The 14,049-nt window shown below is 36.9% G+C and overlaps 1 protein-coding gene and 1 long non-coding RNA gene across 7 annotated transcripts in view; one reads left to right on the top strand and one right to left on the bottom strand.

Moving 5' to 3' along the window:
- Positions 1 to 526: 526 nt before the first annotated feature.
- The window catches only part of LOC146449232 (uncharacterized), a 17,228-nt gene continuing 3,705 nt past the window's right edge, over positions 527 to 14,049 (bottom strand). The window contains exons 3-5 of the long non-coding RNA XR_014860633.1: positions 5,070 to 5,144; positions 4,568 to 4,661; positions 527 to 787 (exon numbers count right to left, since the gene is read on the bottom strand). This is a non-coding gene — a long non-coding RNA (uncharacterized LOC146449232). The remainder of the gene's footprint in view (positions 788 to 4,567; positions 4,662 to 5,069; positions 5,145 to 14,049) is intronic.
- LOC146449233 (uncharacterized) lies at positions 6,294 to 11,507 on the top strand. 6 transcript variants are annotated; one of them, XM_085101568.1, is made up of 6 exons: positions 6,294 to 7,465; positions 7,872 to 8,119; positions 8,378 to 8,498; positions 9,818 to 9,892; positions 10,364 to 10,488; positions 10,863 to 11,507. In XM_085101568.1, the coding sequence occupies exons 2-5, from the start codon at positions 8,092 to 8,094 to the stop codon at positions 10,464 to 10,466; spliced, it is 327 nt and encodes a 108-aa protein (XP_084957694.1). In that variant the 5' UTR covers positions 6,294 to 7,465; positions 7,872 to 8,091; the 3' UTR covers positions 10,467 to 10,488; positions 10,863 to 11,507. The 6 variants fall into 6 exon arrangements, 5 of the variants coding, with proteins under 5 accessions (XP_084957694.1, XP_084957693.1, XP_084957696.1 ...); XR_014860635.1 differs by lacking the exon at positions 10,863 to 11,507 and having other exon boundaries at positions 9,129 to 9,892; positions 10,364 to 10,436; XM_085101567.1 differs by having other exon boundaries at positions 10,364 to 11,507.

Here is a 14,049-nt window from a genome sequence, read left to right as displayed (position 1 = left end):
TACATTTTATCAGCTGGATAGGATTTATCCAGTGAATAAAGATACCCGCTCTTTGAACAACCGGGGCCTGTGCCGTAAAATTTTGCATCGTGCACTCATAAGAGAATCGTGAATGTTTTGTTCAAGTAACGATCACTTAAAACAAGAAGTTCCACTATAAAAGGCATATCACATTCTAGAATTCAAAGACTTGTTCAGTTCCAATTGTTATGAAATCTATTGTTTCTTAGTAAGCTGAAATTATGTTTAAGATTGTTTTTGGTAAACACTTGCTAAAATTTTATCAGTTTTATTTGAATGTTTCGTCGTCGTCGACCCTTTGTGAGTTTTTTTTTTTTTTTAATTCTACAGTTCAAAGACTTGTTCAGTTCCAATTGCCATGAAATCTAATGTTTCTAACTCAGCAAAATAAGGTTTAAGATTGTTTTTGGTAAACACTTGCTGAAATGACGTCGCCGAAACGTCGGAACGTTATATCGCTAGTTTTTACTTGCCTGTGCACTTGCTGAAATCTTATCAGTTTTGCTTGAATGTTTGTTGGAATTTGATACCGACCCTAGGTGTCTTTTCTTTAATTTGAGGTAATTCAAGCAACTCATATAATGGAACTTTCTGTTTAGTACAAGAGCTCGCTAAAACAGTACATTTTCTACCTTAAAATGTGCCCAAAAAGTTCAGCGATGTTCACTCTTTCTCTTGTCCTGCTTGCTTGTGTATCCTTTCCGGCTTGCGGATGAAGCCGATTTGTTCTTCACTCTTGTGTTTCAGTCCAACTTGAGATTGACAGCTAAAACAAAAGGAACTTGACATTAATCTCATGTAACGCCACAACAGCATCTATAATGAATTTAATTATTGTTTTTGGAAAAGCATGAAACGGCTATTTTTTTAATTTCTTTGCGATTAACAAGGACAACTGGACAAGGCTCTGATGCGTAGAAAAGTTCATTGATTCTCGAGTTTTATTCAAAACTGCTACATTTAGATTGAAACACTGAGTGTTCTTGAATGTGAAATAAAATGAAACCAAGATATTATGCGGAACGTTTGTTGTGAAAATTACCCTTCGATGAATTTTTTTCGTGAATGTTGTTTGTCCGCTTTTGGATTTTGCATAATTTGCACGCACGCACGACCCATATATGTTGTCGTTGGTTACGAAAGCAAAGGCGACATGAACTAATTAATAAAACATGAGGCTCACAACCTATTTCTAGTCAATTTTGACCATCCTTTTCCAAGCAATTCCGAGGTGGTCTTGTGGTAGAAGCTCACGCCTTGAGTAGATGAACGACGGCCTTATCTCTGCCGTCGTTAATTTAAGTAGCTAAGGAGGGGCTTGGTTCAAGGCCCGTTGCAGATTAGCAATTTTACTTCTTTTTTTCCTTTCAGTAAATTTCTGAGCCAAAATTCACGTTTTTATGAACAATTTTTTTAAAGACATTTTTTTGTTAAAAGGAATTACAACATTGCACGAAGGCTTACAGTAAATTAAACTGTCACAAACTTAACAGACAGGAAAATTTCAGGAAATTATTTTCATCGATCAATTTTGGAGCTCCCCAAAAGAAAAACCTTCGACAAAAAATTTGAAAATTTATTTGGCAATATTTTTCAAGGTTTGCTCTTTTCCTATTTTGTTTGTTTCTTACATCCGTTTTAATTACTTTTAATTGTGATCATATCTCTCTAACAATTAATTTCAAAAGAAGAATCAAAGCCCGATTACCTCCACAAATCCAATATTAAACGCTTTGTGAGTATTTCCTTTCTCGAATTTTAAACATTTTTGCTATCAATCCGAATAAGAAATCGTTTCCTTTTGCAGTTCATCAATTTTTAGTTTCTCGCCATCACAGTCACTTCGTCGGAGATATTTTTTGTGGTATGTATGTTTGAGAAAACCTTTTCAATAACAGAACGTCAAAATCTCGATCCTAAACGTAGTGTTTTTTTTTTTTCAATCATGACAAAAATAACATAGTCAAAACTAACTTGTGACAAAGAAATCTAGATTTACTTAAAGACGATCTCAAAATGTTTTTAAATATGATTGCCAGTGAATATAATTTAAAGCATTGTGGTTACTTCTGTCCGAGTTGTCACGGCAAAACAGGCTTCTTTGAAATTGAGGGTCGCATGATTTCGTTTCCATGGTAACTTGTTTCGGTTGAAATCAAATAAAAGTCATATGCCTGGATCAATATTGTAGCGTAACAAATAAAAGCCTTATTTCGTCCCGATTGTCATTTTTCAAAAATTGAGCTCTAAGACTACACAACTGCTACAAGCCTACTGCAGGTTCCTTTCAATCATTGGTTGCATTTTGAACGTGTTTCTTTCGTCATTATTACAATCTTCTCTTTTCCCGAAAAAACGAATTCTTTCATCCAAATAAGTCTTGTCACTCAACTGCATAAATTCAACACCTTATTGGATATCACAGAAAAGCGCAATCAAAGTGAATAAAAAGGTTGTCTCGAGTTCTGGAAGACGATCTTAGTGGTAAAGTCGAAATGAATCATTTTCTAATTATAAATTTTCTTTTAGTTCTGAACACTTTTTTTTTTATCAATTTCTGGGTACTGGTATTCGAGTAAGTACAACATCATACACTTTTGATGTGGAGAACGATGATTGATTACACTGTTGCCAAATTCTTTATACATAGTCTTTTCAGATTACTGATAAGAGATAACGCGTTTTGAGTGTCAAAGCCTTTAAAATTTTTTTTATTCTCAATCGTAAATGGGCCAAATTCTCCGTGAGTCTTTTAAGATGTGTGCATATCAATCTATGCCATATGTCACTGATAACGCTTTCTCAAGATTTGTTTAGTTTTAACGAGGCCTCGAAACAGTTTTACGGACCTGGCCCCAGTTGTTCAAAGAGCAGATAACTTTATCCACTGGATAGGTCGCTACCCGGCAGATAAAATGTGTGCAAGATTTTTCTCATAGCCCTATAATTTGTGGACAGGGTAAAAGCATATGTCAAATTTAAGTATGGGATTGTGTGGAAAACTTGCCTAAAGCGCTAGTTGGAGTATATTTGCTCCGCTGGATAGTGACTTATCCGCTCTTCGAACAACTGGGGCCTGATAGAGGACTTTTGAAATCAAAGTTTCGTAAAGAATGCAAGCTAGGATTTCTTTCATATTGCACTACCATTTCGATCTATGACCAAAGTGTTTGTTTTCATTGGTTTCCAAGGAGTAGCTGTTACCATAGCAACGATGACGTTTATTTTAAAAAAAAATTGACGATTATCTCGAAATCTAGTCAATCCTCTATAACGAAACTTAAGGGACCTATGCCTGAACTTAAAAAAAAATTTGTAAGAGCGCTTTCAAGTACATCAAGAATCAATTTTTACAGGCTGAGTTTGGTTTTTGAGGCTTTATCGTCAATATCTCAAGAAAATATAACACACAACTTTCTCTCAGTTTTCTGTACAAAGATACTTCATCATAGGAAAACATTCGAAACGTACATTGAGCTTATTAGCTGGCTTCTATTTCAATATATTTATGTTGAAAACTGCTAAAATAAAACACAAATTAGTCAAACAGCTCGTAATTTGCATAAATCGGCCGAATATTTCAGAACTTCAGTAATAATTCTTTTTGACTTTCAAGAAAGTTTTAGGCTTTAGATGAATTTCTGGTCTAAGATAAGAAGGCTGAAACTAGTTGAAGTTTCCGCGTTTGTGGCGTAGTATGAAGAAAATTGAAGCTTGCCTTCTATGAGAAATTTTGATTTCATGTCAGAAAAAACTGCTGCGAGCTACCTAACATCCTTGTATTAGTTCTCGATTCTAATTCACATACAGCAGTTACATTCTTAGGGCCAAACCATTAGTTAAAGGTTTTTGTATCAATTCTCGTACAACTGACCTACCGACTATTGAAAGCTAAGCGGGGAATAAGGTTTGATTTTTTGTGCCAAATTTGATGGGTCCAGAAATTTACGTGACCTTATCAGCCATTGCTAAGAGACAATAACTTAGGATTTGTAAAGTGTGCATCAGTTTGAAAATGTGATCCGTGTATTAAGCGGACTGTGAAAATTAAATGACGATGATGATTTATTATAATGTTTTGTCCCAACAGAAAATAAGGCTATCAACTTCCAAAGACAAGATCGAAACAAACTTTGCTCCATTTGCGGCCAAGGCTAGGTTAACGATATGATCAATTTGACACAGAGGGAAGATTTTGGTTTCGACGCTTTCACTTTGGTCATTATTTTGCTAAAGTTTAAAATAAAAGAAAACAGAAGCAGACGGAAACTGGCGCGAAATTGTTAAGTAAATACCTTAAAATGTGAAATAGCTTAAATAATAGTCTTGGATAAAACTGTAATAGAAATAGTGGCTGGCATGATTCGGATCGTTAGAATAAAAAACTACTTATCACCGACATCCGTTTATTTCGTTGCTTGACGAAACTAATCAATCTATAGTTTATTCTACTGAAATGTAACTTGCTCAAATAATAAAGAAATCCAATCGGCCATTGTTTTTTTGAAGAAATTTATCATCTGATATATCATTTGAAAGTTCTTACCTTTAAAGCATGTCCATTCTTTTTCCAGATTCCAGCTTATCTTGTCATTCCATTCTTTCGTTTCAAGTTCTCAGTAATTTGCTGAATGGCTTTCCTGTAATTTAACAAAAATCAACTTAACGATTTTGCAGCAAATGCTATGTTACTGGGAGTTTAAACCGACCTAAATCTCCTAACTAAGCGTTAAAAAGTGAAGTTGGAACTAAGATCAGCTACATTGCGGGTCTGTAACGGCTGTTATCACTGCAAAGACCTTGGGCCCAGTTAAAAAGTTCTTGTTTTTAGAGCATAAACAACGAGAAATAACAAGAAAATCGAATAATATGACTACTTAAATTCAACATGCTGGTCATGAGAATGAATGGACTGATCACTAAAGAAAAACTGTCTTGATGTTCAAACAAATTCTCCCAAGTAATACTAGAAGAAACATATGGTCAACAGTGAGGAGAATGTGCCTGTTGATCACCGCGGATTTATTGTATGACGACAAAGTTCTTACCTTTGAAGTAATTCCAGGTTGTTCTCACGGTTTCTTTCTCCTCATGCTTACTTGCAATTTCCTGAATTAGCATTTCTGAAAATACAAATTATCATGTCAGTAATTGTGCAACACAAGCTTAATTTATGCGTCATACCGGCCGGTCAAATTATGAGGACGACCAGCTTTCACTAACGCATTAATTCGGCGAAGGACAACAAAATTTAACGTATCATGAGACAGCCTGTACGTTGTTTAAACTTTTGAAGTAATATTACTAACAGTACTACAAAGAACGAGGCGAAATTTTAATCCATCTTGAGTAAAGTCGAGGAGTTTCAATCGATGTTTTCAGCGAGCAGCAAGCTAACGCACGTGTTAAGTCAGCACATATCCCTGGTTTGTTGTAGACTGTCCACATAAACTTTAAGTAATTTTTGAAAAATAGCGTTCACCTTTAGCATGTACTTCTTTCTACGCTTTAAGCCTTCGCATTTCGTCATTTTTCTTCGTTAAAGAGGACCGTTAAACCGCTGTTTCCAACGAATTTCTTTCAAGTCCGCGAACTACGTGTGAAGTTAGTTATGAATATGAATTAGAAACCAAAACCAATCACTGACAATGACATTTGCTCACACTGGAAAAAAGAACATACTGCACGTGCAGCCAAAGTGCCCATGCACAATGGAAAATATTTTTAGGGAAACATTAAATTGAAGCATAAAAGATGAGCACCTTTTGCTTTGTCAGAAACGTAGTGAAAAACTATCCCGTCCACACGTATCCGTTTCCTTCAGTTAAGTCGATGAAAAGGGTCACCAAAACTACAATTTTGTGTAAACCCACATACGATTGTAATGCGCATCAGATCATATTTTACTCGGAGATTTGCGCGCGTTGGATATAACATAGCAGGCCTTCAAGGCGCGTAGCGCTGCCGAATACGCTATAGGAAGACTATAGCCACTCGCGCGCGTCGTTGGCTATAGTGATCCCGTATCCAGCAAGCACGATTGGAAAAACTGTTTTAATAAGCATTCCATCAAATTGCTGCATTTTGTGAACCCACCGGTTCTGACATGCTGGGAAAGAGAAACCTTATCGTCCTGCACGTCGCGTTTCCTCGCAGGGAGGGGGTTGGGGGGGGGGCGGGGTAGTTCACGAGCTCATGGTTTAGAGATAATAAAGCTTCAATATGGGCAAATAAAGGCCATACATTGCTTGGTATTTTACTGCTTTCTTGGATTTTAATGACGAGATTTATGCAACTCTGAAATTCACAGCAGGGTTTGGGTGTCAATTTCCGGTTTTGTTCTGCTAGTGCAGTACAGCATCTGTCATTATCTGATTACCATGTACTCAGCGGCTTTTGAAGCGTCATGATCGTGTATTTTGCGGTTCATTGATCTGTCGTGAATGTCACGACATGGTTTAGGAAGCAAAACCAGATTATCTGAACATATATGGTAAACAAACATTTAAAAAAGTTAATATTTTAGACGTGACCTAATATAAACACTTGAAGTGTCGCTCGAAATTCAAAGAAGTGCGGTAAGCCGATGAAAATGGCGGCTGAGTCGCCTCTGTCTTCGACTCAATTGAGTTTTTTCGCCTTTTCTCTGTCGGAACAAAATCTGGTACGCTGTTTCAAGCGAATGGTGCAGTAGACCGCGGCAGAGCAGTTCCGGAACGCCATTTAAGATGAGTTTGCTGAAATGTTTATCTATGACCTAGCCGATCAAAATGGCGCGCGAGTCAGTCCATCGTGGAATTTGGATCCTCTTGGAAGAAGGATTTAGTCTGTGCTTCCACGCTTTTTGGGATCATAACAAGAGCAATTCGAGCCAAGAACCTAGACGACGGCAAAGTAACGTCTTCTGTTGAATTTAAAGCGATCAAGGAAATGATCTCATCAATTCTATACCGATCGATGAAATGGCGGGAAGAAGTCAGTTTCCCGCCATGTTTCCAGAGACACCTCCAACTTCGCCAGAAACCGATTGCTTGCAGTCATTTGAGGCTGTGCGTTTGCGACGGCAGCCAAATTAGAAAGATTGACAACTGGGCCTCGATTGAAGATAAAACAAGCTGGTGCCGTCGCTAATAAGTGCCTGGATGTATTACAGGAGCAGTCTAAATGCTGCGACCTTGGTAAAGTGTTTGGCTATGCTTGTTGTACGGTGAACAGCAAAAACAGGATTTCGTAAGGGTAATTTTATCCTCGGCCCTAAATACAGTTGCCCAGAAACAGGGAATACGTAAGGCATTTGACACTGCTGAGCGATGACCTCAATAGGCAATATCTGGAAACTCTACGAGTGCCCGACTGGGTTCAGCTGTATGTGAAGCTGAACTCAAAGTTACCCAATCAATCGTGGCAAAGTCTACTTAATTTTCTCAACATCGGTCGAAGTGGGGTAAGTTTTTCTTTTACTTGTCTTTGTCATCAATTTCACTCGCACTCATGGAAGGGAATTTTAGGTTGCCTTTTTTTATAAAAAATCCATCTCAGAATTTGACTTTTACTCCTCGCTGGAAGATTTCAAAGTGCGATAGTTTAATCAATATTTGAATTAATTTATTCTGAGACGAACTCTTTTCTCCTGGAACAACACAATACAAAGAAAATACCTCATGATCCCTTAAATTTCAGCAACACATATTTCACTGATCAATGAAGGGTATTTCTTGTAGAAGAGAGAAAGATCATGAACATATGAATCAACGAATGATGATGATGACAATGACGATGACGGTTAAAAAATCCTTTCAATTCCGGATATATAATTCAGACTTTAAATTTTTTTCACATCTGTTTGCTAGAAATCAACTGACCTAGGACTGCTGCTGACCACCAATGAAATCCGAGCACAGAAAGATATTGTCTTTTCTGTCACAAGGAAAACATTCAATTTGGAGCCCCTTGCTGATGAACTTCGGGCTATGGTATTAGTTTAAAGATGGCCTTGATCTGGCAGACACGTCAAAGTCGTTTGCACCAAGGTGCCTCACAGCCAGGAGTTCTTGAATTCAATCTTAACCGATGGAACTCGATGGAAGACCCCTTGCAGGTATATGATATCTATGTTTTCTATATTTAATTAGTTTAATTTGTAGTAAAGTAAAAGGTTTTAATTATCAATTTGATGCTCTGAAGTTCTGATCATAAACTTTTTACCAATTACACCACAGCAATGTATTTTATGTTGCAAGTTCACACTTTTCAAAGTTAATTCGACGTCATCAAATTTCAATTTCAATTTCATCGTTCAGGGACAGCAAAATTCTTTTATAATATTGAAATTCGATTATACTTTTTTCTTCCACAGGTAGAGAGCAAGTCTCGGTTGGAGTTGTTCCAATGATGTCAGCTGCTGGGAAAAGTCTTGGGAATGCCCAGAGTGCACTAGCTGTCATTCCGATTTCTATTGCTAACCGTGCAGAGAAAAGGTAAATTATCATCAAAACCTTCTACTTTCCTAGGTATCCAAGCAATGGTAGATTTTGAGTCAGTTTGTTGGTGATGATTACCTATTATTGATATGGTGGGCAATGTTTGCCAAGTAACAGTGTTGATGTAGATAAATCAGTTAATTGATATTAATATGTATTGTTGTTTCAAAAACAAAGGAATTGTCATTGTAGAGGATACCTTTTTTAAAATAATTGAAAGAGTGCCTGGAAAAAAGCCCTAGGTGACCTCTGATAAATTGCTAGATTCCCCTTCCAAATTGCCTTGTATTCTCCTATGGAACAAAAGGAGAATTTGACCTCACATCAAAAGTCACTTAGTGCCTCATTCCACACACCTCTTCAATTTGAGTCCACAACTGAGGGTAAGCAACTTCAATTCCAGAGCACTTGCTATTCAGTTTAACTTGCATCATACACTGAGGTGATGTAAGATTTGTAATCAGCCTGAAGGATTTGTACTCATAATATTTTGACAGGCAGGCAAGCATTATATTAAATCCAAGCCCAGTACAGTACAATTTATGCTATATTGACTTAATGGGAACTTTTAATAAAAATTATTTGATTCTTGGTAAAGTGTGTTTTTGATCCATGGCTATTTTGCAGGGGTGAAGTGGAAAAATTAATAACAAGACTCAATGAAGAGAAAAAGGTCTTAAAGGCTGATTGGCTAACTGTTGATGGCAAGCATTACAGTGTAAAATTTAAAGGTTGTAAAATTTGCAATAATGATTAGATTTTGTGATCCACATAATACATTAAAAGAAATACACAATAATATTAAAATAGATTTTACCCACTCCACATCCTTCGTGCAATGGACTATACCTGTGAGTAGGCCTACAGCAGTTGCCTGGCTACAATCTTGAAAAATCCCTGAATTCCATTAAAAGGCCCAAATGAAAGTTCCCTAAAACCCATTTATCCTAGAAAAGTCCTGGAATTCTTTTATAAGTACTTAAAAAGTCCTTAATTTGTCCTAAAGTAAACTGAGCATATCTGAGTTAAACCAAAGTTGACATTGCCTAGCATATACTTAAATATTCTTATTTTCCTAATGTTTGATGGGTGACAAAAAGCAAGAAGCCATGCAATGTTTAATTCCATTTCTTTACGAACCCTGCACAGGGATTTTTCATAGTGCCCATGGGAATGTGTAAATGTTAGGTTTCTGAAACTTACACTGTAGCTTTTATTAGTTCCTTTGTTATATGTTGTTTTTTAGACTAAAATAACTACTATTTTCATTGCACAACTGATGTTAATGCATCATTTATTTTCTGCCGCTTGTCAAGCTTCATGACAACACATTTTCACTTGGTGGACATGGGACTGAAGTTGAATTTTGTTTCCTTTGCCATGCATTACAGGTATTTTGTAGCTTTCACCTCTGTTTTGTGATTATTGTATTATAGTACTCATCATGGCATGATCGAGCGTGCCACAGAAAATTGTAGTTTCCAATATGAAGAAGATTTAACCTGACCATGACCTTACCATACACCATTCTGATCAGTGTTCTATCTCATGAAAGACACTTATTAGGAGCTACAGGTGGTAGATTTTGGTCATTTACATATTACCAAGTTTGTCTACTACATGTAGTATGTGATAAGTGTTGCCAATGATCACCACAAGTCTCTCTTTAGGTAAACAGTGGGTTGTTTAAGGGGCATTCTACTGGCATGCTAAATGTCATGTGTCATGTGTCATCAGTGTAGTTTAGTAGTATATACAATTTGTGAAATCACATTATGCATGCAAAGGAGGCATAGCTAACCACCTTGAGAATCTGTATTAAGGAGCTGATAATAATTTTGTTATTTTGAATTTACTTTCAGTGAATGTTTGGCCTTCCTGAAGCAGCAGAGGAACTTGGCTTTCATAAGCTGTGACTCTGTGAGAATTACTTATGTCCAGGTGCTTCTTGGGAACAAAAAATAAATTGGAAAGCAGTGATGTACATGTAAGTGTGTATTCACATTTTTGCAAATTAATTTCACTGCTGATCATATTGGTTTGTTTGGCATACCCTTAAGAACAACAGAGGAGCTTGGCTTCTGTAAGCTGCGGCTCTGTGAAAATTCAGTTTCCCAAGGTGTTTCTTTGGGCACTATAAATTTAAAATAATATTTCTGTTTGTTTATAAACATTTCTTTTATTTTGTAGGTAATTTGCATCAAGAAAAATTTTAGTGATTGGCTTGCCTAGAACAACAGAGGAGCTTGGCTTCTGTAGCTGTGACTCTGTGAAAATTCAGTTTCCCCAGTTGTTTCTTTGGGCACTATAAATTTAAAATAATATTTCTGTTTGTTCATAAACATTTCTTTTATTTTGTAGGTAATTTGCATCAAGAAAACTTTTAGTGATTGGCTTGCCTAGAACAACAGAGAAGCTTGGCTTCTGTAAGCTGCGACTCTGTGGGAATTCAGTTTCCCTAGGTGTTTCTTTGGGCACTATAAATTTAAAATAACATTTCTAGTTTTACATAACCATTTCTCTTATTTTGTAGGTAATTTGCACCCAGAATGAGTGATTGGCTTGCCTAGAACAACAGAGAAGCTTGGCTTCCTTAAACTGCAACTCTGTGGGAATTCAGTTTCCCTAGGTGTTTCTTTGGGCACTATAAATTTAAAATAACATTTCTCGTTTTACATAACCATTTCTCTTATTTTGTAGGTAATTTGCACCCACAATAAGTGATTGGCTTGCCTAGAACAATAGAGAAGCTTGGCTTCCTTAAGCTGCAACTCTGTGGGAAATTATTCAGTTTCCCCGGGTGTTTCTTTGGGCACTATAAATTTAAAACAATACTGTATTTCTGCTTGTACATAAACATTTCTCTTATTTTGTAGGTAATTTGCATCAAGTAAATTTTCAGTGATTGGCTTGCCTAGAACAACAGAGAAGCTTGGCTGCTGTAAGCTGCGACTCTGTGGGAATTCAGTTTCCCCAGGTGTTTCTTTGGGCACTATAAATTTAAAATAACATTTCTAGTTTTACATAACCATCAATTTGCACCAAGAATGAGTGATTGGCTTGCCTAGAACAACAGAGAAGCTTGGCTTCCTTAAGCTGCGACTCTGTGGGGATTCAGTTTCCCCAGGTGTTTCTTTGGGCACTAAACTAGAAATAATGTTTGAGCACATGCACATAAACTTTTTGCTTGTTTTTTTTTTTTTTAGGTAATTTGCATCAAAATAAAGAATGTTTAGTCAAATTAAAGTCTTCTATCATTCTTTCTATAAATGTACTTTTCCTATGTAGATCCTTATAGTGAGAATTCCAATTGTGGAAGTATCAAACATTGGACACCAGATCAGTTCACATTCCCTTGTTGCTCTTCCTTCTCTAGCACCAATGATTATTTCGGACTGAAGAGAGGCCTTCATGGTAATTCCTGTTTTCTTTGCACTTTCAAGGGCAGCACGACCTGACAGTTGAATTGCACTGTTTGATATCTCTGTGTAGCCATTAATAGACTTGGTCAAAGACAACTGAACTGCTGACTGCTCTGACAGTGCTTGCCTCAAATGTTCCTTGTTGCTGCTTGTTGTATGATTTAAAAGACATGCGCAGGGCTTTTTCTCTCTACATTGGTGTTTTGAAGTGCCTGCACTCTTTCACACCATTAAGTGTGGCACTCCCTACTTTGCTGAGTAGATGCTCCAAGAAGTCAAGTCTGACATTTGTAAATGTAAAGTGGCACCATTTCGCTGCATAAAAAAAATTAAGTGTTAGATTTCATGTGGACTGTTGACAGGTACAGCAATCTCTGCCTTTACAGTACTCTTCTAGAGTTCAGATGAATGAATTGCGTTACGGAAAATTATGAAAAGAAATGAAAACACAGAAAGATAGAAACTAAAGAAAGAATGAATGATTGAAAAAGAGAAAAAAAAGGAACGAAAGAATTATCATGAAAATCAATTTGATTTTGTGCCGCTGAGTTGATTGCTTGCAGGCGCATATAATCCGTAATCGATGAGAAACGCACATCACTCTGCCAGCACTTACAAAGCCGCTCAACTATCGAATTGGAAAGCTAAATTTTGGGATTTCGATCCTACCATTTTGATGTAAGTATTTACCTGGAACTCTTGGGTTGTGTGCAGTGTTAATGCACTCGACTACTTCTGCCAACCATTCCAGGTATAGATTGCGTTTCTTCACAGGTCTGGCCCTCAGCATTGGAGCTTGTTTAGTTGCACTGGAAAACACCACATCCTGTAATGCTTTTCTAAGGCTTTCCTTGTTGTAAATTGCTTTTTGCATAGCGAGCAACGTGTAGTGTAGATTTCGGCCATTCTGATACGCTTCCCTTGCTCGACAAAAACAGTAGTCAGAAAACAAGAGGCGTTCTCTTACCTGAGCGTGTGAAAATTTCCGACCGGAAATGTAAACAATGTTTAAAGAGCATGTCATTCTAATACAAGGGCGTAGCAACCATATATGCACGTACGCACGAAAAAAGTTTATTTATTTATTTATTTATTTATTTGACTTATTTATTTATCTACTTATATATTTTTTTGGTGAAAAGCCTGAAAAGCGTCTTATACACATGCAAGAGTTTTCTCTTATTATTACTGCTAAAAGAAAACTGTGTGCATATTACACTATTCATTTTAATATGAGAGCTCGCGCTCAAAGCCCAGCCATCACAACGGTGATGGTCGAGACACTTGTGTCAACCTGCGCCGCAAAATTTCCCGTTGGCCGGAAAGCACGTAAATTTATTCCCGGGACCCGGAGTGAACATTTCTTTTCTTATTTGCAGCATGCATGGTAACCGTTTAGAATAAAAGTTAATGTTCAAGATTTTCGCTGCTAGAAAAATGATAAGTTTTGTGCGCAAAACAAAATACCACACACCTTTAGTAAGGATAATTATGTACATTCTCACGCAAAATAAAGAACCAACATCTCTAATATTTGTATCTTACTTCAGTAAGATCGATCCGGCTGTAACCCGTTTCGTTCTCAACTTCACTATTATCAGTATTAAATGATTAAAATGATTCAGATATTTTAATTTCGACCCAATCATACTGTCGTTAAATGATCTTTTGATTTTTAAGCGCAAACAAACGCGGCACTAAAAAAGCTATTGAACAACTTGAAAATCCCCACGCGCTTTCAAATGATACACTTCTGATCATTTTTTTTATTTTGTTCAAGGTTTAATTAATGCTAGATTTCCAGTCATCGCCTTCCCCGCATTTTTCCGTTCTTATTACCTGTTGGTGAATAAGCCGCAAAGTCGATCCTACAAAGGCCTGTCTTATCTCGATAACTTTGACAAACTTATGCTGTCGTTGACAGACGGGAGTCTCAAAAATTATTTTTTTAACGCCTTTCGCGCAAGCAAAAATTTTGTCCTGTGGAGAAGCTACGTCCAGCAAATAATAGACCTCCTGCCGATGTTTTGCTATTCAACAGCAAAACATCGGCAGGGGTCCTTGATTTCAGAAGTGCATAAATCTCGTCATGGCGGCGGCGGGAGTATCTTTGAAAAATGCATGGT

The sequence above is a fragment of the Pavona decussata genome, unplaced genomic scaffold, assembly GCF_977016875.1.
Source record: "Pavona decussata unplaced genomic scaffold, jaPavDecu1.1 SCAFFOLD_602, whole genome shotgun sequence".
Taxonomy (NCBI): domain Eukaryota; kingdom Metazoa; phylum Cnidaria; class Anthozoa; order Scleractinia; family Agariciidae; genus Pavona; species Pavona decussata.
This window is presented reverse-complemented; position numbering and strand designations above follow the sequence as displayed.

Bases quoted from the DNA above. Each gene is read 5' to 3' on its own strand.
- LOC146449233 (XM_085101568.1), top strand. From the start codon at position 8,092: ATGGAACTCGATGGAAGACCCCTTGCAG. The intron at 8,120-8,377 runs GTATATGATATC...TTTCTTCCACAG, and splicing joins CGATGGAAGACCCCTTGCAG to GTAGAGAGCAAGTCTCGGTT. The intron at 8,499-9,817 runs GTAAATTATCAT...CCGCTTGTCAAG, and splicing joins GCTAACCGTGCAGAGAAAAG to CTTCATGACAACACATTTTC.